At 39.2% G+C, this 27,857-nt stretch overlaps 2 protein-coding genes across 6 annotated transcripts in view; one reads left to right on the top strand and one right to left on the bottom strand.

The window, feature by feature from the left end:
• PLAA (phospholipase A2 activating protein) overlaps positions 1-7,185 on the bottom strand; it is a 39,034-nt gene extending 31,849 nt beyond the window's left edge. The window contains exon 1 of one of the 3 annotated variants that reach the window (XM_055428136.2): positions 6,649-7,185. In XM_055428136.2, coding sequence (XP_055284111.1) covers positions 6,649-6,797 — 149 coding nt within the window. In that variant the 5' untranslated portion in view covers positions 6,798-7,185. The remainder of the gene's footprint in view (positions 1-6,648) is intronic. The other 2 variants (XM_088837872.1, XM_088837873.1) reach the window with 2 other exon arrangements.
• A 1,976-nt stretch (positions 7,186-9,161) lies between these two features.
• IFT74 (intraflagellar transport 74) overlaps positions 9,162-27,857 on the top strand; it is a 102,558-nt gene continuing 83,862 nt past the window's right edge. Inside the window, exons 1-7 of one of the 3 annotated variants that reach the window (XM_055428132.2) lie at positions 9,162-9,315; positions 15,129-15,267; positions 16,566-16,701; positions 21,552-21,600; positions 23,298-23,396; positions 23,559-23,619; positions 26,197-26,256. In XM_055428132.2, coding sequence (XP_055284107.1) covers positions 15,148-15,267; positions 16,566-16,701; positions 21,552-21,600; positions 23,298-23,396; positions 23,559-23,619; positions 26,197-26,256 — 525 coding nt within the window. In that variant the 5' untranslated portion in view covers positions 9,162-9,315; positions 15,129-15,147. Of the gene's footprint in view, positions 9,457-15,128; positions 15,268-16,565; positions 16,702-21,551; positions 21,601-23,297; positions 23,397-23,558; positions 23,620-26,196; positions 26,257-27,857 lie in introns of those variants that run through there. The other 2 variants (XM_055428131.2, XM_055428134.2) reach the window with 2 other exon arrangements.

Below are 27,857 nucleotides of genomic sequence, written 5' to 3'. Positions count from 1 at the left end.
ACTTTGGCCACCTCATGCGACGAGTTGACTCACTGGAAAAGAGTCTGATGCTGGGTGGGATTGGGGGTAGGAGGAGACGGGGACGACGGAGAATGAGACGGCTGGATGGCATCACTGACTCGATGGACATGAGTTTGGGTGAACTCCGGGAGTTGTTGATGGACAGGGAGGCCTGGCGTGCTGTGGTTCATGGGGTGGCGGAGAGTCGGGACACAACTGAGTGACTGAACTGAACTGAACACCACATGGAAGGCAATAAATTAGCTGCTGAGGGGAATTAAAGAATTATATTTCTGACTCAAGCTAAATCAAGGAGTTTGTGGTCCAGCTAAAGGAGATAACACAAGTGTACATAAAGAGGGGAAAAGTCCTAGATAAACATTGCACACACACTCGTCTATATTCAATCCTTTTCCAAACACCATTACAAGAGTACATATTGTTTTGTATAATGCATATTTTGTTTCTGTGTTTAAGAAAGGCATTAAACCCACAAGGTCAGAGAGAAAAAGAAAAAAAAGGAACAAATATAACATTGAATACTGAAAACTGACAGAAATGTCATAACAGCCTTAGGATACTTGAATAAAATGAGTTCTAAGCAGGAACAGGGAAAGTAAGAGGCCCAATTTACCAATGAACCCCCAAAAGGCTCAAGAATGGGCACCACTACGTATCTCTAGGAAATGGGGACAAAAAAAGGTAGGAACTAGAATTAGGAAAGCTAGTTGAAAGTCTTCAGAGTCAGAAGTGGAATCATTTCAAAAAATCTTCAAAGGAATGTGTTGGGTAGTAGCTATTTTTTCTTCTCCAAATCTTTACATTTTTAAAATTTTATTTTAAATTAGAGGATAATTACCTTATGATGATATTGTGATGTTTCTGCCATACATCAACATGAATTGGCCATAGGTATACGCATGTAGTAGGAGCTATTTTTAACTTGTCTATTTTGGTGAGGTTTTTTAAAAATGTGGTTTCAGAAACCATTTTATCAGTAAGTCCAAAGAAATGTAAAAGACAAGACATCTTTAAAAGTCTATACTGTATAAAGTACTGAATCTACCTAAACGTGTCCCTTAGCACTCTCTAGTATCAATGTTTATGTGTAGTGTTCTGTGACGCTCTTAATGGCAGAATCCAGACTTGTTTTTTCTTTTCATTTTCCTAAGTTTGCAGCACAGTGTTCTACATGGTAATCATTAAGAACTTCTTGAATCAGTGGGGGAAAACAAATGCATACAGCATCAAGAAAAAACAAAAAACAAAACTGCCCCTTGTACCCAGCAAAAGTCTGAAGTTGTTTCTTCAGAAAAGTCTTTGGCTGGAAGTAGAGGGCAGTGACACAAGGCACAGTTTAGCCTTGGGGTATGGGTGGTGCATGGGTAAAAAATCCACCTGTGATGCAGAAGACCCGGGTCAGGAAGATCCCCGGGAAGAGGAAATGACAACGCATTCCAATATTCTTCCCTGGAGAAACCCATGGACAGAAGAGCCTGGAGGGCTATGATCGATAGGGTCACAGAGTCAACACAACTAAACACACACACACCCTAATACTAAGCACAGAATAAGAATTACTAGACATTTGGGGTAATATAGTGACTAAAACAAACAGGGAGGGCAAATAACCAATTTAGAGGAAACAGACCACTTAGGGAGAAAATAACTTAAAAATCAGCATTAGCATCCTTAGAGATGTGTAAGATATTGCAACCATGAAACAAAAACATAATTTCACAAAAAGTCAAGGCAATTTCTGAGAAAGTATAGTAGAGAAAGAAAAAGAGATACACAGAGAAAAATAAAAAAGTAATTTAGAAACAAGTTCAATATATGAATAAAAAGTTCCACAAAAGAAGACAGAGAAAATGGAGATGATGAAACCCAAGAATTAAAGAAAACATTCCAGAACATATGGATATGAGTTTTCACATTCAAAGAGGCCACATTTAATGAACTTGAAAAATGAATGAATGTAGACTGCCTTCCAGAGAGAAAAAAATAATTTAGGTCAAGAATCACAATGACTTCAGACTGACTATAACACAATGAATACAATGGAATAATGGCTTCAAAATTCTGAAGAAAAATTATTTGGAAATTACAATGCTACAAACTTTTAAATTATTACTCAAGTAGATAAGGCAGGCTAAAATCATTTTCCAAATGTAGGTCTTAATACACTATCACTGCACTGTATTTCACGAAGCTCCTAGAGGATGTATTCTAATAACAAGGAAGGAAACCTTGTTATTAATGTCAAGGAAGAAAACCAAGAAAGTTTAAGGATAATTGATAGAAGAAATCCAACACAAGAGTCCAAAAATAGCTTCTTAAGAGGACAGTGAAGGAAGATCCCAGGACTAGTTGTGCACCAGAGGCGGATGATCAGGTGAGAAAGTGAAACTGTAAAATATCCAATGTGTCTAGCAGTCTTGAAAGCAGATTTAGATGATTAGTAAACAATATAAAGTTGAATTAGTGATACATTCATGGAAAACTAAACAAAAGCAAAAAACAAGACAATTATTAACTATAATCATTAAATTGTTGAGGAAAAGCTACCATAGTTTATTTCACACCTCAGGTGTAGACAGACTCTGTACAGCCACAAATCACTGATTTAGTCTAAAATTAAACTATAAGGGTCGGGGCATAGAAAGGATGCCTATTTGAGGCGGACTGGCAGAAAGCAGAAAAGAGAGCTATATTTTCATATTCCCTGTTAAGAACTAACAGAAAACACTAAAACAGAGACCTAAAAAATGTTTAAAGAAATAGCAGCACAGCACTTTATATACAAATATGGAAGAAAAATTAAAAAAATAAGCCATTAAAAGAGATGAAAATGTTGCCTCCAAGAAAAGGGAATAGTGGGTTGGAGGGTAGAAAGTAATGGCTCTAGTTTCTTAATAAACTCCACGTGACTAAGGACCCAAGTGCTGAGTAAACATGAGGGAGAAGTTACTCCAGTTTTGGCATGGTCAGGGGAGATTTAATGAATGAGGCTGAATCTGAAGTTGGAGTCTTTCAAACATGGCTAGTTTTCAAAAGGCAAAGCAATCACTGGTGACAGAAATCCAGTGGGAAATCCAGTTTACTGTGAGGTTGGCTTCCAGAGGCTGGCAGCCATCTGAATAATGGCATGTTGACTGGTTCAGGTCAATGTACAACCAAAAAATAAAGTCTCCAATCTGAAGCACCACCAGAAGGCCTGGAAGCTTTCTGTGTTTTCAGAGGGTCCTCGTGAAAGATGAGGTATCTGATTTAGTCCACACTAGAATAGAACTATTTTGCCTCCTTGAAACTAAATTTCCCCTTCATTACCAGTCCATCCCTACATTATTCACCCTAATCCAGAACCCTGTCAACAATAGACATGAGAAAACGAAAACGTGTACTCGGCTCTGAACATTTTACTGCACTTCACTAATTTCATTAATAGACCGTGAAATAAATAGAAACTGTCAGGATGTCGGCCTTGAGGACACTTTTCACGACACTAAAGGTATGGCTGAGACACTAGTTCGGATGCCTAAAGAGTGACTATGAGATGCTCTACTGTAGCAATTGGAACTGAGAGGAAAACCACCTTCCCACACCAATCCCACTATTGAGACCTGTGCCTGGAAATACTCAATCAGTGTTAGTCGAAAACCACATGAATTCTAAAAAACAAAACCAAAAGACACCATGAATTGAGTGAGCAGAGCTAGTTATTAAAGAGAAGATCATTTCAGCTCAAAGTTCCTCATGCTTTTCAGATCCAATGATTTAAGCTCTTGGCAAGCTAGCACAGTCCTATAAAAGTTTAAGGATTCAGCTCTCCAACAGATTTCAACTATTACAACAAGCATTCTTTAACAACTCCTTAGTGCTTCTACTGAATTCAGTGTTAAATGCAGAAGTTTAGTCAGTAATTTGTACTCAAATACACAAGAAGTTACATATCAGTGTTACCAAGCAGTTTGGAACATCGTAAATATCGAAGAGTTAGAGAAGACCTGATCCAGTTCAATATAGGAGTTTGCTCTCTAAATCCCTAATTTTTCTTGGCTGCATGACTGTAAAAGCCTCCAAACAGATCTCTTTTCACTTTCATCCCTTTGCAATTCATTCTCCACATGAACCTAGCAGAAACTTCTCCACAGGTAAATCAAATCATGCTTCTCCCTGCTGAAACTCTTTGGGGGCTTCTACCTACTAAACTCCTTTCCTCAGCCCTCTTCCGGGCATGTCCTGGCTTCTGCCAACCTCTAAGATCTGCCTGCACTTCATAGCTTATTCCCTCCTGCACCCAGGGATTTTCTCCTATTCAGTCCAGAGCTGTGTCTGCTCTTCCTACTGCCTACCGTACTCTTCCAATTGACTCACTTCCGTTCTTCATTCCCTTGACTACCTCCAGCTCAGTGCCTTTTAAGAAGAAATAAAAACCCAAAACACCTTTCTCAGAGAGGGTTCCTTCTTTAGCATCTCTCCCCACTCAACTCTATATTTGTTTTCTTCACAGTACACATGCCAAAGTGTAATTATTTATTTGGTTGTTTTCTTCATCCATCTTCCCTCCCAGACTGTAGCTAAGATCCATAAACATAGGAACCTTGTCTGTCTTTTTATTCTTCTTCAGGATCACAAACAAAAAGGAGGCTCTCATAGGGATCATATGAATTTATGGATGAAAATGTATGGTTTCATTGAGTGAAATCTCTAATGCGAGAATTACTAAATAAACTAACTCACCTCAATTTTTCCCTTTCTAAAAAGAAATCTGCCTTCTAGGTATTAAATTTCCTGTTTAGTTCAGTTCACTCAGTCGTGTCCGACTCTTTGCGACCCCACAGACCACAGCACGCCAGGCTTCCCTGTCCATCACCAACTCCTAAAGCCTACACAAACTCATGTCCATTGAGTCGGTGATGCCATCCAACCATCTCATCCTCTGTTGTCCACTTCTCCCATCTTCAAATGAGTCAGTTCTTCGCATCAGGTGGCCAAATTATTGGAGTTTCAGCTTCAACATCAGTCCTTCCAATGAATATTCAGGACTGATTTCTTTTAGGATGGACTAGTTGGATCTCTGTGCAGTCCAAGGGACTCTCAAGAGTCTTCTCCAACACCACAGCTCAAAAACATCAATTCTTCGGCGCTCAGCTTTCTTTATAGTCCAATACTCTCACATGTATACATGACTACTGGAAAAACCACAGCTTTGACTAGATGGACCTTTGTTGGCAAAGTAATGTATCTGCTTTTTAATATGCTGTCTAGGTTGGCCATAACTTTTCTCCTAAGGAGTAAGCGTCTTTTAATTTCATGGCTGCAGTGACCATCTGCAGTGGTCTTGGAGCCCCCCAAAATAAAGTCCCTCATTGTTTCCATTGTTTCCCCATCTATTTGCCATGAAGTGATGGGACCAAATGCCATGATCTTAGTTTTCTGAATGTTGAGCTTTAAGCCAACTTTTTCACTCTCCTCTTTCACTTTCATCAGAGGCTCTTCAGTTCTTTGCTTTCTGCCATAAGTGTGGTGTCATCTGCATATCTGAGGTTATTGACACTTCTCCTGTCAATCTCGATTCTAGCTTGTGCTTCACTCTGCATATAAGTTAAATAAGCACGGTGACAAAATAACAGCCTTGTGGTACTCTTTTCCCGATTTGGAACCAGTCTTTTGTTTCATGTCCAGTTCTAACTGTTGCTTCCTGACCTGCATACAGATTTCTCAGAAGGCAGGTCAGGTGGGCTGGTAGTCCCATCTCTTTCAGAATTTTCCACAGTTTGTTGTGATCCACACAGTCAAAGGCTTTGCCATAGTCAATAAAGCAGAAATAGATGTTTTTCTGGAACTCTCTTGCTTTTTCAATGATCCAGCGGATGTTGGCCATTTGATCTCTGGTTCCTCTGCCTTTTCTAAATCCAGCTTGAACATCTGGAAGTTACAGTCCATGTACTGTTGAAGCATTTCCTGTTACAACCAGCTAAATCAGGGCTAAACCCTTGAATTTGATTAATCTCTTGAAAATCTTTTGAAGGCAATGGGCTTTCTCTCAAGAAAACACCCTTCTCCCCACATCCATAAAATAGTTGAGGAGTTTCCTCCCCTCCACTCAAGTCCATCACCTAACTCGGACTAAGAAACTCTGAGTTGGATAACGTGGAGAGGAGCCAAGGCAACTTCCTGCAATGCAATTTTTGAGAACCTTAGTTCTCAAGTTTGAGGGAAGACTACAGAGCAAATTCTTAATAAAGAAGAGGGTTTACTTTAATCACATGCCAGATGCTTTCACACTACCTCATTAATGAGGTGCACCTGGCATCAAAAATTTTTCAAATCGAAAACACGGGAAAAATAATCGTTCACAAACTGAAGCCACAAAAAAAATAAAAGGTTCGTCCAAGGTCACTCAGTTTAGTGGTCAAGTTAGGACAAGAAAGTAGGTCTCTGTTCCCCTAACCCAGCACTCTTTCCACATAACTCTCACAGGTTCCTTACACGGCGTACCCAGACTGTCAGCTATCTCAGAACTTGGAGGGACGGCGGATCGCAGCGAAGGCCAGGAAGAGGGCAGGGAAGGGGCACTCTCTTCCTGGACTCCGCAGGAAGCTTGCAGCACAACTGGGGGCTAACGGGACTCGGGGCACTCACCTGTCTGGGACCCAGAGACGGGTGGTGCGATCTCGGGACACGGACACAAAAGCCCCCGGTGGATAGAGGCAGCTTACCAGGCCCCTCACGTCCAGCTCGTGGCCCGAGAGCGAGCAGCTCAGCCGGTACCTGCAGGAGCCGCTCGCCATGGCCCTGGTGGGTCCGGCGCCCGGGGCCGGGGCACCGCGCGAGATCGGTCAATCGGCGAGGCCGGGCGGGCGACTGGAGGGCGCCTGCAGGTGAGGGACGCCGGGCTCGGAAGAACCCAAGGGCCGGTGCGGAAGGGCGGCAGGGAAGGGGCGCGCCGAGCGGGCCGAGTGACACAGCAACCCTGACATGCACACCGGAATTCATCATCGGCCTCAGCCCGCCATGACGCAGAGTGTGTGCGTCCTGACTGCTGAGGCTGACGCGGAGACGACAGTCGCTTGGACCGCCAGCTGAGGAAGAGATACCTCCGCCGGCCTCTCCGTCTGGGCGCCCGAATCTGGTTCCTTTCCGAGCCCGAGTCCACTCCGAGCCCTGGCTGAGCTTTTAATTTTGATACCGGATGTGGTCCGAACTACAAATCCCACAATGCCACGCGTCAGTGGGGCGTGAGTCGCAGGAGCGCCAAATCCGGGTATTTTAAATCTTGGTCCGCCCGGCTGATTTGAGTTTTAAATCTTGGTCCGCCTGGCTGATTGAGTTCGCTTCGCGTTGTTGTCTTGGGAGCAGTCTTACTCCGATTTCCCCAAACTCTACGTAGTCTCCTGAGGTTTTTTTTTTTTTTTTTTTTCTTTCTTCAATCTAATGAGAGAGAGTTTAGGACTAAATTGGAAACAATCACGTGCCTTAAATTCTGTGAATACTAAACCGGGTTCTTGGTACTTTACAGAAAGTTTTGTTTTTTAAGATTTTCTCTCAGACTGTCACAGCTCTATACAAATGGCAAATGTTGAGTCTCCCTTATGTCTGAAAAGACCGACCGAAAAGGCATGTCAGTAGCTTCTCTATGAGACCATATGAAATAGTTGGACGTTAGAAGTTGAAGGTTTTTCTTTCTAGCGTTTCTGCTGGGGCTCTGTAGTAAAAGATTCCGTTCCGTCACTCAGTCGTGTCCGACTCTATGCGACCCCGTGGACTGTAGCCTACCAGGCTTCTCCGTCCATGGGATTCTCCAGGCAAGAATACTGGAGTGGGTTACCGTTTCCTTCTCCAGGGGATCTTCCCGACCCAGGGTTGTTACATGTATTATATATACAAAGAGAAATTCAGAGATGAATTATATATACAAAGAGAAATTCAGAGATGAATAGCTCAGTGACTAGAGTTTGGGCTTATACAGCATCTTAACAAGGGAACAATAAGTTTCTACACAAGTGATAAAAGGACTAAGTCTTTAGAGGCAGCATTATGGGAAGGCAATTAGAAGGGAAGTTAACAGTAAAGGCTAATTAGTTAATTTTTTTGAGTAGATTCCTCTGTTGCAGTCTCCAGGCTGATAAAGGTCTCTAATGATTAACTTTTGTCCTTCCTGTTTAAGAGGCAAGGAGGGGCGACTTTGAAAATTTATGTTCTGCTTTTACGCAAATAGCGGAATGGAGAGCTTTTCTTTTACAACTTTTCAATTGCCTTCCACTCAAAATAAGCCTTTTACCAATGTGGCATACTTTGGGATGGCAAATTCTATTTCCCTTCACTACAGTGACCCTAAAGACAACAGATGATCACTACAAATATGTTGATCTCAAGTGGAGTAATTACACGAAAATGTTTTACAAACTTTGAGAACTCAGTCATAGAACATTATTTCATTTTGTATCGCACTGATTTTAACCTACTTGAAGGCAGGCATACAACAGTAAACCTGGACATAAAAAATGTATGCAAGATGCAAACAATGTGAAAATGTTACACCTTATATATACATATATATAAAATTAGAGCTCCCATCCCATTTAAGCGGACTATTGGAAAACTGGAAAAAGCGAATTTAAAGTTCCTTTTATTAGAGAAGTAGGATTTGAGACGACGTAGTTCTCATTTTTCTTAATTAAAAAAAACATTGATATTAAAATAATTCTTTTAAGCCAATTCGCTTTAAATTCAGTCCTCCTCACAGAATCACTCTGAAAGGAAGCCTAAAGATATAAAGCCTTCAATGAAGTGAGAACATATGCTACCAGAATCGCATCGAGACTTAATGCTGTAACTTATGTGTTGTGTTCTTTCCTTCTAATGAAAAGGAAAGTACCACTAGTTAGAAGTAAAAAGACTGTACCACGAATGCTGCCTACCACGGAATAACTTGAAATAATTCTCATTAAAAAGTTTGACGTAGTACAAATGACGTTACACAGCGATATAATAAAACTCGGTGGAGTGAGTTCACGTCAGGTTCACAATCAGAGAGATTATTCTGATTATAAAGAAAACCAGTTTCCAAATAAAATATTCATTCCTAGCCAAAACACCGTTTTCTGTCCCTTCCAGAAAAGCTCTGGAGGTACCGAGGAAACGAAAGTTAGTCGTCAAATATCGCGAGAACATTTCACTCTCGCTTCACTGAACTGAGCCCGAAGATTGGCCAATCAGATGGAGTCCCCCGCCCCCTGTTGCCGGGATACGAAAAGGCTCGCGGCTACCAGTCATTAGGCTCTGAGGGCCTAGGAACACTGCACGCAGGTGAGCGGGGCCGTTCCAGTTAGGGAGCGTGTTCGCGGGCCCCAACCGGTGGGCTACGCGGTGGTGGAGGGCTCACAAGAAGTTCGAGTGCCCCTGGGTGTTGCGACCGCTCTCCTTTCGCACCCCTCAGCGCCGGCTGAGGTGAGAAATCCCCGGTCCTAGCTTTCTCCTTGCCTCCCTTACTGGTTGTTTTAACTTGGGCGATGCTGATGCGCTTCAAACAAAATAAACCCGGCTCTTAGGAGTTCACCTCCAGCCCGACGCCGGGCTAAGAAAGGCCCATTTTTAGTCCTGCAGACATGAGAAGAGATTTTCTCACACAGTTCCCTAAGCAGACCTGCCAGGGGACCGGAGGGAACGGCCCGAGCGCCTCAGAAAATTAACTGTGGGCTGAGTTTTATTCGAAGTAATAATAGCTGTCTGTTGGTCATAGTAGAAGGGACTTAGCAACTTTCCGCTTCTTCAAATATATTAAAATGGTTGGTTTGGGGAGGATAATGATATAATAATTAGGAGCCAGGTATTTCAGTATCTGAAACCGTCACAAAGACTGCAAGCTGGAGCTCTCGCCGCACTACAATAAGAAAACACGCCCTGAGGGTGAACGGCTGGTAACTGTCGGAGCTCCGTTAGTATCCCTGATCTTTCTGGAACCTCTCTGGTTGTGTGAATAACCCCTCAGATTATGCGAATATTTGAAAGACTTACCCTGGAGTTAGTGGCATGTTTGTTAATAGTGCTCCTCCCTTGTATTTTACCCCGTGGAAACTGACCAAATGTTAACTAAAATTTTTCCCGCTGTAATAAAGCAGTGGCAAAGAAAATCAGGTGGAATTCTATGTGTTGTCCATTTTCTTAAAGTTTTCAGGAAAGCTAGAGTAACCCCAACTATTTCTGCTGAATAAAGGAAGGTTTATTGTTTTCACTTTCTCTGAGAGGAAACCGTTTTGGTTTTTTTTTTTCCCCTTGCCACTGCCTTAATTCCAACACCAGGGATGGAACTGGTGCCCCCTGTAGTGGAAGCACAGAGAATTAACCACTGGACTGCCAGGGAAGTCCCTGGGAGAAACTGTTTGGACCATAGACCTTGTCTGCCTTTGAAAAAGTCGTTTTACAAAGCTTATTTTTCCATTTGAAATAATAGTAATAATTCTGTTACTTTGTCCGAAGAGTTCAAAATGGCCAGAAAATAGAATCACGGAGCTAGTTGGAATAGGAAGATTCTAAGTCTGCTGTGAACATATTAAATATAAAGTAATAATGGGGTATCTGAATAGAAATCCACCCCGCCAATAGTTGAAAACTCAGAATTGTTGTCCAGTTTTAAGGACAGAACTGGAGATACTGATTTATGAGTTATCAGCCTAGTTAGAGTTATATGAAGACAAAATATTATGGAGAGGAGAGAAACAATTCCAGGATTGATCATGAATAATGCCAAGGAAACCCAGAGAAGAAGTAATGGGCAGGGGCTATAGAAACCGAGAAGCCATTTTGGTTCAAGAAGTGATTTGTTTTCTTTTTGATAATTTAGTAAATTTTTGTAGCTGGTTTTTGTAGCTGGCAATGCCTTCATGTAGGAGGAAATTCATAACGTACAAAGAAAACAAAGTTTTTGCCTGGCACTGAGATTAATGCTGGAGATTTAAAGATGAATAAGATCAAACTCTTGCCTTCAAGGTGGAAAAGTATTTAAGCAGATTGGTTTGATAGGTCCAGGGATAGATATGTGTACAGATGCATAGTAGCAGTTCAGACAGCCCTGTAAATTCAAATTGAAGAAGGTTAGGGTGGTTATCGGAGAAAGCAATAGCACCCCACTCCAGTACTCTTGCCTGGAAAATCCCATGGACGGAGGAGCCTGGTAGGCTGCAGTCCATGGGGTCTCAAAGAGTCGGACATGACTGAGCACCTTCACTTTCACTTTTCACTTTCATGCATTGGAGAAGGAAATGGCAACCCACTCCAGTGTTCTTGCCTGGAGAATCCCAGGGACGGGGGAGCCTGGTGGGCTGCCGTCTATGGGGTCGCACAGTCGGACACGACTGAAGCGACTTAGCAGCAGCAGCAGGGTGGTTATGGACTGGTGGTTGATGGATTCCTAAGGAGAATAACAGGCAAGATGTGTGTTATGCAGGGGACAAGTCAGGAGGCCAATATAATAATCCGCTTGAGTCCATGAGGCTTTGAACAGTTCTATAGCAATGGAGAGGAAGTTATATTTTAAAGATTTAGAAATAAAAGTAGGATTATGTGGTTAGCCGTGGGAAATGAGGGAGAGGGAGAAATCAAGGACTAAATTTCTGGCTTGTGTGATTAGGAGGTATACCAGGAGGAAGAGTAAATTCAGCAGAGATGACAGTGAGTTTACGTTTTCATTTATTTTGAAATGTTGATACTATATTGAAGTGAAAATGGCAAGTAATTATTTGGATATAAACACCTCAGAGGGAGTGTGAGGAGTCAGGACTGGAGATTCAGTATTGTGAGTCATCAGCTTATTAATTGCTCAAACCCTGAGTATAGATGAGGTGGATCAATGAGATGGTAGAGAGGAAAAAGAAAAATAGACTGGTTCATATCTTGAGAATTGCTACAGTAGAGTCAGGTATAATAAGATGAAAGAGACTGCAAGAGGAGAAACAGAAGAGGGGAGTATCACGGAGATGGTTGCAATATTTTAGAATTTGCCTGTGTAGAAAAAGAATATATAGGACAGAATTAAAGGTGGTTTCAGGATCAAGAAATTAGTTTTTAGGGTTAGGAAAGAATGGAACATGACACCAGACTCAAAGAAAGGAGAAAGTTTAAAGACATAGTCAGTCAGTCAGTTCAGTTGCTCAGTCTTGTCTGACTCTTTGCGATCCCATGGACTGCAGCACACCAGGTTTCCCTGTCCATCACCAACTCCTGGAGCTTGCTCAAACTCTAAGTCCATCGAGTCAATGGTGCCATCCAACCATCTCTTCCTCTGTTGTCCCCTTCTCAGGAACTGGATAATGCTCGGAAGGAGCTTGGGGCAGGGGTTAGGGAGAAGGAGTTTGACAAGGAGAGGGAAGTTAATGTCCCAGAGATGTGGGACTAAGAGGATAAATCAGAATAAATAATGATCTTGAATGAGAGAAGTCATGGCTATTGAGATTGGAAGGCAGCATTGATACAGGTAAGTGATTTGCTCCAAATATGATGGATTTCATATCTTAATTTTCTTAATTATGAAATTGAGTCATCTACTGAGAGAGGCAAGAGTAGAAAAGTTGTTAAAAATTGGAATCGTCAAGGACAGAGTAGCTTATCAAGGATAAAATAATTTCAGAAATCTGAAGATCCATCTAAATGTGGTGCCTATGACTTTTCAGTTCTCCAGTCTATACAGCTGTGAGATTTCCATCAGCAGTGTTCAGCAGTCCAGGTTGAATGTAGAGAATAGTTTCTGATTTGTGAAATGGGTTGAAGAAGTGTTGCAAAGGATGCGAATTAGTTGATGGTGCTCATGAGACAGTAATTTAATGTTGAGAAGGAAAGGAGTTCTTGAAAATGACCATCATGGTCACTAATGGTTTCTTCAGTGGGGATTTCTATGGACATTTCAGTGTTCATCTTACTTGAATTCCCAGAAGAAAATGTCATGGCCGACCATTCTTGCCTTTTCTTGGCATCTCTGACACACACTCCTGGCTTTTCTGTTAGCTTTCTGAGTCTTTGTTTTCAGTCTCTTACACAAGCTTTCCCTCTTCTGTGGAACCTGTATATATTTACAGTCCTCAGGCCAGAGCCTTGGGTACACTTTTTCTTCATATTCTTTCTCTAGTTCAGAATCTTTAAAACTCTTTTGAACATTACCCATAATAGGACATATATCTTACATTATAGACCTGTATACACATATGTGTAAATTTACACAAATATAACTGAAACAAAAATTTAATGAAACAGTACCCTTCCTCTGTGCAGTGCAACCTGTTATATCTTCTGTTCTATTTCATATTTAACCCATATTGGTCATAACCCTCTAAATTGTTTTTATAAGTTACTAATAGATTGTCTAGTCAAGGCTATGGTTTTTCCCATGGTCATGTATGGATGTGAGAGATGGACTGTGAAGAAGGCTGATGGCCGAAGAATTGATGCTTTTGAACTGTGGTGTTGGAGAAGACAATTGATGCTTTTGAACTGTGGTGTTGGAGAAGACTCTTGAGAGTCCCTTGGACTGCAAGGAGATCCAACCAGTCCATTCTAAAGGAGATCAGTCCTAGGTGTTCATTGGAAGGACTGATGCTAAAGCTGAAACTACAATACTTTGGCCACCTCATGCGACGAGTTGACTCACTGAAAAAGACTCTGATGCTGGGAAAGGTTGGGGGCGGGAGGAGAAGGGGACGACAGAGAATGAGATGGCTGGATGCCATCACCGACTCTGTGGACATGAGTTTGAGTGAACTCCGGGTGTTGGTGATGGACAGGGAGGCCTGGAGTGCGGTGATTCATGGGGTCGCGGAGAGTCGGACATGACTGAGCGACTGAACTGAACTGAATAGATTATGACCATAATTTTAAAATGCTATTTTAAATAGTCAAAATTTTAAATATTTTATTCTGCTGAGTACAGGAGGCGGCTGATAAACTAGGAGAGAGTGAATAAAGGAAATAGTTTAAGGGGAGGTGTTCAGTTCAGTCGCTCAGTCGTGTCTGACTCTTTGTGACCCCATGAACTGCAGCACGCCAGGCCTCCCTGTCCATTACCAACTGCCAAAGTCTACTCAAACCCATGTCCATTGAGTTGGTGATGCCATCCAACCATTTCATCCTCTGTCGTCCCCTTTCCTCCTGCCCTCAGTCTCTCCCAGCATCAGGGTCTTTTGTGAGAATAAAGGTTAGCAAAAGGTAGAAGGAGAGGAAATTAAGGCCAGAGAATAAAGTATTTCATTAAGATACTTGAGATGAAGCAATTCCAGATGATGATAAGCTCCAGCTCTGGCCATGGCCATGAATTAGAATTGAAATGGTTGCTGAGATTTGGGTCATGGAACTGTGAAGCTAGAATGTTACATATTGAATCCAATATCCATATGGAAATCATCCAGATTGTTGGTGGTACTAGAATGAAGAGACTGAACAAGATACACAAGACTTTAGTAAATGTGGGGGAGAGATTAGGTGGCTCCTATATAAAAGCAACCAGAAAATATCCAAGGCAATGTAGTTGCATTACTTGGTCCTCAACAGAAGAGAATCCTGTTGTTACTTTTTTTAAACTTTGGAGAATAACATTTGCCAGTTACGTTGTGGAGCAAGGAGAGTGCCATGTATTCCTTCTTTGCCTTGGACAAGAAGCTAAGACAGTATTCACTACCAAAAGTTTTTTCAGAAGACAGGATCCTGTTAAGTTGACGAGTACAAGGAAGTACTTATAACAGGGTTGAGAATACAAGGGAATTTACTACAGACCAGAAAGTACAGATAAAAACTGTCAGAGAAGAAAGATACTGGTTTTGCAAGGAGAGAGAAAACTTAACTAGAGTGTGAATGAGAACCCAGGAGGGAAAGGTAAGTAGAGGGACTTGCATTTTGATAAGATAGTAGGGGAATGAGGAGGACATGTTATAATAAATAATTCCATGGTTCTGAGTGGAACAGTTATGTCAAACCTGAACAAAATTAAAGCAGGCTTAACCTTGTACATAGTGGTACCTACAATAGCAATTTGCGAGAAAAGTCACAGTGGATTAAATGTTTGAAATGGTATGTGGTTCACTCCTGTCTTGCTATAGGAGGTATCAAAGGAAAATTAAATTATTCTTGTTTCCAAGCAGTGGTTAAACTGAGGAAATAATGGCCAGTAATCACAAACCTTCAGCAGTTCGCCCTGTTTCTCGAGGTGGGATTGGATTGACAGGAAGGCCTCCTTCTGGAATACGACCCCCATCAGGAAATATTCGAGTGGCAACTGGTGTAAGTTTAAAACAAACTGTTGAGCTATTATGTGTATATCCTGGTAGAATTTGAAAAGCCTGTCTATAATAAATAGAGATTCTTCTTTGTTTTTGTTTTTCTTTATGCTATAAGCATACTATTATATGTGTTTTGTTTTTTTTTTTTTAACATCTAGAAGTATAAAGAGCTTCCCTGGTAGCTCAGTTGGTAAAGAATCTGCCTGCAATACAGAAGACCCTGGTTCGATTCCTGGGTTGGGAAGATCCGCTGGAGAAGGGATAGGCTGCCCCCTTCAGTATTCTTGGGATCCTTGGTGGATCAGCTGGTAAAGAACCCACCTGCAATGCAGGAGACTTGGGTTCAACACCTGGGTTGGGAAGATCCCCTAGAGAAGGGAAAGACTACCCACTCCAGTATTCTGGCCTGGAGAATTCCATAGACTGTATAGTCCATGGGGTTGTAAAGAGTTGGACACGACTGCATCAATGTGGGAGAATGTTTAAAAGACTAATGTTAAGAGACTATGCATACTCATACTAATATTGAAATTTATTTTAAAGCTACAACAATTCAGGGGCATAGCATGTTGGTGCTAAAACCAAGTGAAATGTTATAGACCAGAAATGGAATTAGGCAAGTAAGAATTTAATTAGTGATGAAGGTTGCATTTCAAATTAGTAGGAAAGCGTGGAGTATTCGGTACTACTGAATAATTGGTAAACCATTTGTTTTAATAAACCAAATCCCTCACTCATACAGAATCCTAGATATTTCAAAATTTTATATTAAAAAATGAAATCATAAATGTATTAGCAGAAAATGTAGACAAGTATATTGTATAAAGTCAACTCACCATCTCCCAAAGTTTGCCCAGGTTCATGTCCATTGATTGATGATGCCCTCCAGCTACATCATCATCTGGTGTTCTCTTCTCCCTCTGCCCTCACTCTTACCCAGCATCAGACACTTTTCAATTAGTTGGTCTTTCGCATCAGATGACCAAAATATTGGAGCTTCAGCTTCACCATTAGTCCTGTTGTTAAATAAGGACAAATATGTGGACATTTTGCTCCTTTACAGTTTTGGAGTGGTATAAATATGTCTAACACTTAGAATTTTATATTTTAAAGAAAAATATTACTTAATTAGCATTAATTTTAGATATTAGTTTTATTTACTATTTCAAACATTTAAAAATGTAAGGAAAATTTTATATATTATATAGAATCTTAGTTTTATTTTTAATATTCTTTTTATAGTGTTAATATTAGAGGCACAGTATTTCTCTTTTATTGAAACTGAATCTTGTCATTTAGATGCCACCTGGAACAGCAAGACCAGGCTCTCGAGGTGGTCCCATAGGGACAGGAGGAGTTCTGTCTTCTCAAATCAAAGTTGCTGATCGTCCTGTAACACAGCAAGGTTTGAGTGGAATGAAAACTGCTATGAAAGGTATCTATTTTAAGAAGATGAGCATATTTTGTGTAAGAAGTATTACAGTATATTAATGCTGCATCACTTCAGTCATGTCTGACTCTGCAACCACATGGACTGTAGCCCACCAGGTTCTTCTGTCCATGGGATTTTCCAGGCAAGAATAGTGGAGTGGCTTGCCCTTCCCTCTTCCCTTCTCCAGGGGATCTTCCTGACCCTAGATGTTAGAGATGGAACCCTCATCTCTTACATCGCCTGTTGGCAGGCGGGTGCTTTACCACTAGCGCCACCTGGGAGTTATTACAGTGTATTGCTAAATCAGAATTATACAGTGAAAGAGGCTATTTTACTCAGTTCTTACTCTTTGATTCAGAAATTTTAAAGGTTAAATAAGAGAATGAATGTGAGAATAAATTGTGAACTAGGGAGTTATATACATGTATGAGCTTTTGAACTGTGGTGTTGGAGAAGACTCTTGAGAGTCCCTTGGACTGCAAGGAGATCCAACCAGTCCATTCTAAAGGAGATCAATCCTGGGTGTTCATTGGAAGGACTGATGCTAAAGCTGAAACTCCAGTACTTTGGCCAACTCATGCGACGAGTTGACTCACTGGAAAAGACTCTGATGCTGGGAAGGATTGGGGGCAGGAGGAGAAGGAGACGACAGATAATGAGATGGCTGGATGGCATCACCGACTCTGTGGACATGAGTTTTGAGTGAACTCCGGGAGTTGGTGATGGACAGGGAGGCCTGGCGTGCTGTGATTCATGGGGTCACGGAGAGTCGGACACGACTGAGCGACTGAACTGAACTGATGAGCTATTTTAATCATTTTTCTGGTGAACTTTGCTATAACTTTTTAAAATTGAAGTATAGTTGATTTACAGTATTACGTTAGTTTCAGGTGTACAGAACACTGATTCAGTTATATATACATATCCATGTATATATTTCTTTTCAAATTCTTTTCCCTTTTGGTTATTATAAAATATTGAGTATAGTTTTCTATCCTATAGAGTAAATAGGTCCTTGTTGGTGAACTTTGCTATAATTTCTTTGAAGACATTTGAAATAATTTGAAGGAAAACTCAGATATGAAAATTAGATTTCTAGTACTATATAGAAATATTCTGAAATAGTTTTTTTTGGTTTCCATATCAAAATGACAATGGTAGGTATTTGTATATTTATGAGAAGTGAGACCAGAAGTGTTACTTTTGGTAATAATTATTATTCCATTATAATGGTTAAGTGAGGAAGTGAGACTAACATATAGATTTATATATCTCTCCTTATGTCTCTATGTGTTTAGAAATGCATAATAATAATAACACTATATGTTTGATTCAAAAAGTTGGTCTATTTTATATATATATATATAAATCAAAGCATTATTTCATATTGAGTTTTTAAATTTTCTGTATATGTGCAAATGACTTATCAGGGATGAGCATACTATTACAAAATTAATTATAAGATGATATACCAACTTCTGTAATATAATATATTCTACCTTTCAGCAAACTTAATTTTCTTACTTATGATACAACATATTTCACTAAATATTAAAAACCAGTTGGTTATTGGACTTGCCAGGTGGTTCAGTAGTTAAGACTCTGCACTTCTGATGCAGGGGCCAGAGATTTGATCCCTGGTTAAATAAGATCCCATGTGCCATGAAGGGTGGCCAAAGGATGAAAAAAAATCAGTTGTTTAGAAATGCTTGCTTAATAGTTATCAATGCTGTGGAAGAAAATGACTCAAAATTTTGTAGTTGTTTAGTCTTTAAAACTGTATTCACAGAATCGTTTATGTGTTTAATATTTCCTATTTAAAAACCTTAAGGGCAGAAACCTTAAGGGTGCAATTCTAAGAGAATTCATCAAATTTTATTACTGTATTAATTTCTCCTTTAAAAAAGAAACAGTATTATTAATTATTTAATAATTAAATATTATTTAATTACTGATTATTAAATAAGATTCTTATTTAATAAGAACCAGTGTTATTTAAATAATGCCAGTATTATTTAATATTTAATACTTAAGTATTATTTAAATATTATTTAATAATAATACTTAAATAATATTTAAGTATTATTTAAGAAAATAGTCATTTTCTACAAGTATAGTTCAAAGCCTTATGTGAGAAGCTCTGTTACCAGCATGTATCACTATCTTCTGTGACTTTTGCTGTTACCTGTTCCAGTGCCTCTTTTCCCATTCTAGTGAGACAGTCTCTCCCTCTTCTCAGCATGGATTTCAGTCAATACTTCCTAGGCTTTTCTCTCATGCCATGCAGGGCACTTCACCTCTCTCAAGGTTTGGGACATTTAACCTAGGGATGCTTTTTTAGTCCTACTGAAATGTAAGATTGTGTTCTGAAAAAGTCTCAGAAAAGTTATATAAAATATAATGTCTTGCCTACATTAAGAAGTTTATAGTCTAAACCTACGCTGTCCATTGTGATAGCCAATAGCTATTTGTATTTGTAATATAAATTATTTGTATTTTTACAAATACAAATATTTGTGATTATTTAAATTAATTAAAATTAATTAAAATAAAAGTATTTTTTCAGTTCAGTTCAGTCGCTCAGTCATGTCTGATTCTTTGCAACCCCATGAACTGCAGTATGCTAGGCCTCCCTGTCCATCACCAACTCCCGGAGTTCACCCAAACTCATGTTCATTGTGTCGGTGATGCCATCCCACCATCTCATCCTCTGTCGTCCCCTTCTCCTCCTGCCCCCAATCCCTCCCAGCATCAGGGTCTTTTCAAATGAGTCAACTCTCCGCATGAGGTGGCCAAAGTATTGGAGTTTCAGCTTCAACATCAGTCCCTCCAATGAACACCTAGGACTGATCTCCTTTAGGATGGACTGGTTGGATCTCCTTGCAGTCCAAGGGACTCTCAAGAGTCTTCTCCAGCACCACAGTTCAAAAGCATCAGTTCTTCAACACTCAGCTTTCTCTATACTCCAAATTTCACGTCCATACATGACCACTGGAAAAACCATAGCCTTGACTAGACGGACCTTTGTTGGCAAAGTAATGTCTCTGCTTTTTAATATGCTGTCTAGGTTGGTCATAACTTTCCTTCCAAGAAGTAAGCGTCTTTTAATTTCATGGCTGCCATCACCATCTGCAGTGATTTTGGAGCCCAGAAAAATAAAGACAGCCACTGTTTCCACTGTTTCCCCATCTATTTGCCATGAAATGATGGGACCAGATGCCATGATCTCAGTTTTCTTAATGTTGAGCTTTAAGCCAACTTTTTCACTCTCTTCTTTCACTTTCATCAAGAGGCTCTTTAGTTCTTCTTCACTTTCTGCCATAAGGGTGGTGTCACCTGCATATCTGAGGTTATTGATATTTCTCCCAGCAATCTTGATTCCAGCTTGTGCTTCCTCCAGCCCAGCGTTTCTCACGATGTACTCTGCATGTAAGTTAAATAAGCAGGGTGATAATGTACAGCCTTGATGTACTCCTTTTCCTCTTTGGAACCAGTCTGTTGTTCCATGTCCAGTTCTAACTTGCTTCCTAACCTGCACACAGGTTTCTCAGAGGCAGGTCAGGTGGTCTGGTATTCCCATCTCTTTCAGAATTTTCCACAGTTTATTGTGATCCACACAGTCAAAGGCTTTGGCTTGGTCAATAAAGGAGAAATAGATGTTTTTCTGGAACTCTCTTGCTTTCTCCATGATCCAGCGGATGTTGGCAATTTGATCTCTGGTTCCTCTGCCTTTTCTCAGACCAGCTTGAACATCTGGAAGTTCACAGTTCACGTATTGCTGAAGGCTAGCTTGGAGAATTTTGAGCATGACTTTACTAGCATGTGAGATGAGTGCAATTGTGGGTAGTTTGAGCATTCTTTGGCATTGCCTTTCTTTGGAATTGGAATGAAAAGTGACCTTTTCCAGTCCTATGGACTGCTGCTGAGTTTTCCAAATTTGCTAACATACTGAGTGCAGCACTTTCACAGCATCATCTTTTAGAATTTGAAATAGCTCAACTGGAATTCCATCGCCTCCACTAGCTTTGTTCATAGTGATACTTCCTAAGGCCCACTTGACTTCACCTTCCAGTACGTCCAGCTCTAGGTGAGTTTGAGTGATCACACCATTGTGATTATCTGGGTCGTGAAGATCTTTTTTGTACAGTTCTTCTGTGTGTTCTTGCCACCTCTTCTGCTTCTTTTAGATCCCTACCATTTCTGTCCTTTATTGAGCCCATCTTTGCATGAAATGTTCCCTTGGTATCTCTGATTTTCTTGAAGAGATCTCTAGTCTTTCCCATTCTATTGTTTTCCTCTATTTCTTTGCACTGATTGCTGAGGAAGTCTTTCTTATCTCTTCTTGCTATTCTTTGGAACTCTGCATTCAAATGGGTATATCTTTCCTTTTCTCTTTTGCTTTCCGCTTCTCTTCTTTTCACATACCACCATCCATGTTTCAAGTGGTCGCTATTCCCATGTAGCTACTTTATTGGACAGTGCTGCTACAGAATATTTCCATTATTGCAGAACATTCTCTTGCTTAGTCCTGTTCCAGACCCCATTAGTCCCAGTTTCTGTTCAGTCACCCTAACCAGTAGATTCCAGTGCTTTTGTTGTTTTTTTTTTGACTCCACTCTTTTAACAGCCCAACCTCTAGTCCCATCTTTGTGATCTTAATTCAGGCTTCCATTATGTCATGATGCTAAGATTTTAGTTCTCTTTTCTATTTCATTGCTTCTTTCAGATTTTTAGGCTTACTGGGACATTTGTAAGGGCTATTAGAGAATTGTTGAGTGTAATTCTGGTTGCACTTCGGATTTGCTAATGTGGAATTTTCAAACTGAACGCTAATACCTAAAAATTTTTTTTAGGTCCCCAGAGGCAAATTTTAGACAAATCTTACTATCTTGGACTTCTTCGGTATGTTATATACTTTTTTTTTCTATGAATGATCATGAAGTTTTAACTATAGTACTTACTGAGATAATTAGGTATCTGTTAATTCTTAAGATTATTTTGTATTCTGACATAATTTATGGTTTATTTGGCTCTAAATAGATGTCATCACAAATGGTGGTGGTATAGTTAGGCTGAGATTTTAAATTTTATGTATTAGAATGTGTGTGAGCTATATATTTCCAGTTAACTCTTTTTCATCTAATGAGAAGAATATTTTATGCTTCTTTCACCAAGTATTCTGAAATAAATTATTCATAGATATATGTATGAATGATAAAATGTATATACGTGCCTACTAAATTGCTTTAGTTGTGTCCAACTCTGCGACCCCTTGGACTCTATGTAGCCCACCAGGCTCCTCTGTCCCATGGGATTCTCGGGGCGAGAATACTGTAGTGGGTTGCCATTTCCTTCTCCATAAAATATATATACTTATAACTACTACAGAGTTTTACATAACCATATATTTAGTCAGTTGCTATAAATGTGGCCTAATTTTATTTAATTCATAAGTTTGTTATATATCTCCTAAGTATGCAGCTCTAAATTAAGAACTCTTTTCTCTTTCTATACCTACTTTTTTCTCTGCTCAGATGCCCTACTAGCCTATCTCCATTTTTCCATTTTACTTTATTTTCTGATTGGTTCATCCTCTGTGTCTTCTTTCTCCCTTACTTGCATTCTATTTAATGCATCCTTCTATTGTATCCTGAAATCTCTGTTTTCTTTCTTTTAGTCCTTCTTAATTCTTTTGCTGTTCAGTTACTTGAATCCTTTTGATCCTCAAACTCCTAGAAGTTAGTAAGAGAAGGGAAGGTTTTCTCCCATCTGTCCTCAAAGCTGACATCAGCAAGAATGAGAGTGAGGCTATCAGTTTTGATATCTCATCACTTTTTAATCAAAAGAAGGAAAGGTAATAGAGCTATTTCTCACCATCACATTGTCTCTCTTCTCTAAGATTTGTGCTTCTGTACTAAAAATTACAATTACCTACTACTGCTAAGTCACTTCAGTCGAGTCCGACTCTGTGCAACCCCATAGACGGAAGCCCACCAGGCTCCCCCGTCCCTGGGATTCTCCAGGCAAGAACACTGGAGTGGGTTGCCATTTCCTTCTCCAACAATTACCTACTTATGTTAATTGAGTGAAGAACAGTGGTTCTCAACTGGCAGTGATTTTGCCCCCTCAAGGAATATTTGACAATTTTTAGACTCATTTTTTGTTGTCATAACTGGATTTGGGTGATATGCCATTGGCATCCATACCAGAGAGACGGTTAAGCATCTTACAGTGCACAGAAAGTATTGTTTTAAGTACTATTCAAAGACCTAAAATGTCCATAGTGCTGTTCTTGAAAAACTCTGTTCCAGAGAGTATCAAGAACTGTGAAAGGGACAGTTAGGTATCTACTTCTATCTATAGATTGTACCAATTTGTCCAGGTTTCCATTCTAATATGGTTTCATCTTTTTTAATGAATAGAGAACTTTTATCAATTTCTCAGTTAGAGTATACCACCTTAATCAAATAAGCTGCTTAAATTGTTTTTCTTTTTTTAGTGAAATTTCACAAAACCATTTATATTGTTGTTACACATTTACTAGAGAGACTGTTTTCTGGATTGGAAGTATTACTAATTTCTTTATTTCTTTCCATTAGAAGTAAAATAAGTGAACTTACAACAGAAATCAATAAACTTCAGAAAGAAATAGAAATGTACAATCAAGAGAATTCAGTGTATTTGTCGTATGAAAAGAGGTGAGTAATTTTGCAGTTAAAGTATGCAAGGTATATTTTTATTATGAGTAACATTTGATGTAATATGTTTCAGAATTTTAGTACTAAATTTGTAGTTAAACATAATATTCATAATGTTCACCTGCCTATTTATGTATTTATGAATGTATTTTATATTTACAGAGCTGAGACTTTAGCTGTTGAAATAAAAGAGTTTCAAGGACAACTAGCAGACTACAACATGGTATCTGGTCTTTTCTGAGAGAATTTCTTTTGAATATTTTCATTGCTTTTTGCCACTTTAGAAAATGCTATAACGTTTTAATGTTAAATACCAAATAATGCATGAATACATACATAGTGAGAAAGATTGAAACCATAGCAAGTGTAGAGATTAAAGTATATATTTGCTTTCTCCCACTTTCCCTCCCAAGAAATATTTTGGCTTTACAGATTAATAGGTATTCTTCCAGCCTTTAAAAGAAAAACACTTAAAAATACAGAGCATGCACACTTTTTTCCCTAACAATTTAAAAATAATATTTTTTAGTACTAGCAATGTCACTGCTTTAAAAATACTTCCGTCTTTCTACAGAGTGTTGTCATCATGATGTTGTAAAAATTTAGTTACTTAGTACCAGGCTTGCCTTTATCCTTCCATTTCATTCAAAATACAGTGTTTGTCTTCTGTCATAATAGGGCATCTTATAATCACAGTTTTACTTCCTAATGTGGACTTCCAGAAGAAGCTTCCTAGTGTGGATTTCCAGAAGAAATGATCTTGTTTGCAGTGTTGATTACTGGCTCAATCTTTGGAGTAATCTTGGCCCCATGAAAATGTCTCATGTTTCAGAATTTTCTTTCTTCCTACTCTGTGGGTACTTTAGGCAGTAGTGGTCTCTAAACTTACTGAAAACTTATATCTCACTTCTCCAACTAAAAAATAGTGATACACAAAGTAAGAAACACTCCACCATAATGATTAGGTACATTATAATATACCTACTTGATATTGTTATATTGTACTCATAAACAGAATTTCTGATTATATTAATAGTATATTTTCACACTATAATCCATACTGTTCTGTGCAACCTTTTTATAAAATGATCTTCTAAATATGAGAAAAATAATTTTTTATAAAATATAAAAAGACAAATGAAAGGGATTTTTAGTTATATGAGAATACATTATGCAAGTTACTTGATATAAAAATATTAATAATGTGTAAAATATGCTGTTTGTAGGTTTTTCTCTAACACAGAGAAAGCACTTAGTTAGCCAGTTATCTAACACAGAGTAAGGTTTCAGTAAATATTAGATCTTATTAACATTATTATCCCAAAAGCTAAGATCATGGCCTCTGGTCCCGTCACTTCATGGCAAATAGATGGAGGAACAATGGAAATAGTGACCGACTTTATTATTTTGGGCTCCAAAATCACTGCAGATGGTGACTGCAGCCATGAAATTAAAAGACACTTGCTCCTTGGAGGAAAAGCTATGACAAACCTAGACAGTGTATTAAAAAGCAGAGACATAACCTTGCCGACAAAGGTCCTTGTAGTCAAAGCTGTGGTTTTTCCAGTAGTCATAAATGGATGTGAGAGTTGGAACATAAAGAAGGTGGAGCACTGAAGAACTGATGCTTTTGAACTGTGGTGCTGGAGAAGACTCTTGAGAGTCCCTTGGATAGCAAGGAGATGAAACCAGTCAATTCTAAAGGAAATAAACTCTGAATATTCATTGGAAGGACTGATGCTAAAGCTGAAGCTCCAACACTTGGGCCACCTGATGCAAAGACTCACTCATTGGAAAAGACCCTGATGCTGGGAAAGACTGAAGGCAGGAGGAGAAGGGGATGACAGGATGAGATGGTTGCATGGCATCACCGACTCAATGTCCATGAGTTGGAGCAAACTGTGGGAGATGGTAAATGCCAGGGAATCCTGGCATTCTGCAGTCCATGGGGTTGCAAAGAGTCAGACACAACTTAGCAACTGAACAGTAACAATAACAAAAGCACTTATTATCCATATCACAATTGAAAATGTTATATGTAGTAATACATATTACATTAGGAAAGTTCAGTCTTTTAGAGTTAATTACATCCAGATAGTTTGCTTTTAGAAGCCTTCCTGTTAAAATTCTGCTTTGACGACTTGCTAAATTTTTGTATCTGCAAAATGTGGATAATAATATCTACTTCACAGTGTACTTGTGATAATTAAGTGAAATAATACATATAATAGGCTCAGAACAAGGTTTGGCACAAGGTAAATAGATAATATGTTTGCCGTTGCTGTCCCTGCCTAACTTTTTTTCCCTGACTTTTTGAAGTGGGCTTCTGTTTCAAGTGTTCTGTTTGTGCCTTGGCCTGTTGATTTTTTTTCAATTTAATTTTTTTATAATTTTTAAAAGATTATATCATTTTACATTTTCAGTGGTGTAAATTTGTAAATCCATTAACATTTCTTTCCCCTGGGGAAAAAATGGAGAAAGATCTTCCCCCAGATTTTGTCTTCTCAACATCCTTCTTTTATAAGCTTAGATATCTTTTCAGAGAAGGCAAAGCTCTTTGAGGTACTATCTGCAGGAAGAATAGTTCTTTACTGCTTACTTTTCCTTCGTAAAAATGTCGTTTGTTGATTGACCTAAATGCATAGAATGTGCTTATTTAAGTAGCTCAATATTTGTTTTGTCTTGGAAGTAGTAATACTTAAATAACTACTTATTTGTAAGATTGAATACCTATATTATAGATTATAGAGAGAATTTATGAAGACTAATAGAATATTTTTTTTTGTACTTTTGTTTTTAGTTGGCAGATAAACTTAATACCAATACTGAAATGGAAGAAGTAATGAATGATTACAACATGGTAAGAAAATTTATAAGCAGTTGATCTACATAGCCTCTAAAATAAAGCATTTATGTCTGGAAGTAACTTGATAAAACCTTATATACCATGAAGATAGGTATTACTCTGATCCTAAATACTGCTGTTATATTTGAGTTCCCTCAGTTGCTCTTTAAAATTTCTTCCCGTTGGTTGACTCTCAGGTGGGTGCTTTAGTGTCTTTCTACAAGGTTGTGTGAGAACTGGTCTCTCAGTGCTATTTAGGGAGTCCCATCCATATATCCTTGTATATAGATTACTTTGCAACACTCTGGTTTAATATTTGTGCACCTGGAGCTGAGTACTCAGTGAAGAGTTGTATTAGAAAAGGAGAAAATGAATAGTTACCATATGATGCCAGACATAACAGTACTTTTGATTAGTAAATGAGAAATTGTAGTCAATATTCTTAACAAGTGTTTGGTAGAAAATAATAAAATGATAATAGCTAGCTTAATTGAATATAAATAATATATTCAAATATAAATATTTGGAAGAAAATAAATAAAATTTATATAGTTTATCATTTATTTATGCAAAGGCTATAAAAGCATAGGATTTATAAAATGACTCTTCTAAATTTTGGGGCTTCCCTGGTAGCTCAGCTGGTAAAGAACCCACCGGCGATGTGGGAGATCTGGATTCGATCCCTGGGTTGGGAAGATCCCCTGCAGGAGGCATGGCAATCCACTCCAGTATTCTTCCCTGGTGAGTCCCCATGGATAGAGTAGCCTGGTGGGCTACAGTCCATGGGATCGCAGAGTTGGACACGACTGAGTGAATAAGCACAAAAGCAATAATAATGTAGTGAAGTTCTTAACTTGAAACATTCTCTTTAAGGAGAATTCTTAATTTAAAAGCTGTATTTTTAATGCCAAATATAAAAAGTGAAAACTTTGTGTTCTTTTAGTTATGAGAAAGAAAGTGAAAGTGAAGTAGCTGAGTCGTGTCCGACTCTTTGTGACCCCGTAGACTGTAGCCTACCAAGCTCCTCTGTCCGTGGGATTTTCCAGGCAGTAATACTGGAGTGGATTGCCATTTCCTTCTCCAGAGGATTATCCCAACCCAGGGCTCGAACCCAGGTCTCCCGCATTGTAGACAGACGCTTTAGGTCCAAAGTCTAGATTGACTATGCAGCCGCTGCCGCCGCCGCCAAGTCGCCTCAGTCGTGTCCGACTCTGTGCAACCCCAGACGGCAGCCGACCAGGCTCCGCCGTCCCTGGGATTCTCCAGGCAAGAACACTGGAGTGGGTTGTCATCTCCTCCTCCAATGTGTGAAAGTGAAAAGTGAAAGTGAAGTCGCTCAGTCGTGTCCGACTAGTAGCGACCCCATGGACTGCAGCCCACCAGGCTCCTCCATCCATGCGATTTTCTAGGCAAGAGTACTGGAGTGGCTTGCCATTGCCTTCTCCGTGACTATGCATCAGGTTGAGTCAAATAGGAGTACTCAGGTATAATCCTGAATGATTGAAGAATAAAACTTGCATTGGGTCTAAATTTAACATATTACTAATCAACTACTGAACACTTAATGAAATCTTGAAATTCTGTTTACATAAGTAAAGTTTACATTAGATTACTTG

The sequence above is a fragment of the Moschus berezovskii genome, chromosome 7 (assembly GCF_049115385.1).
Source record: "Moschus berezovskii isolate FMDL1 chromosome 7, NW_MosBer_1.0, whole genome shotgun sequence".
In the NCBI taxonomy this organism is placed as follows: Eukaryota; Metazoa; Chordata; class Mammalia; order Artiodactyla; family Moschidae; genus Moschus; species Moschus berezovskii.
This window is presented reverse-complemented; position numbering and strand designations above follow the sequence as displayed.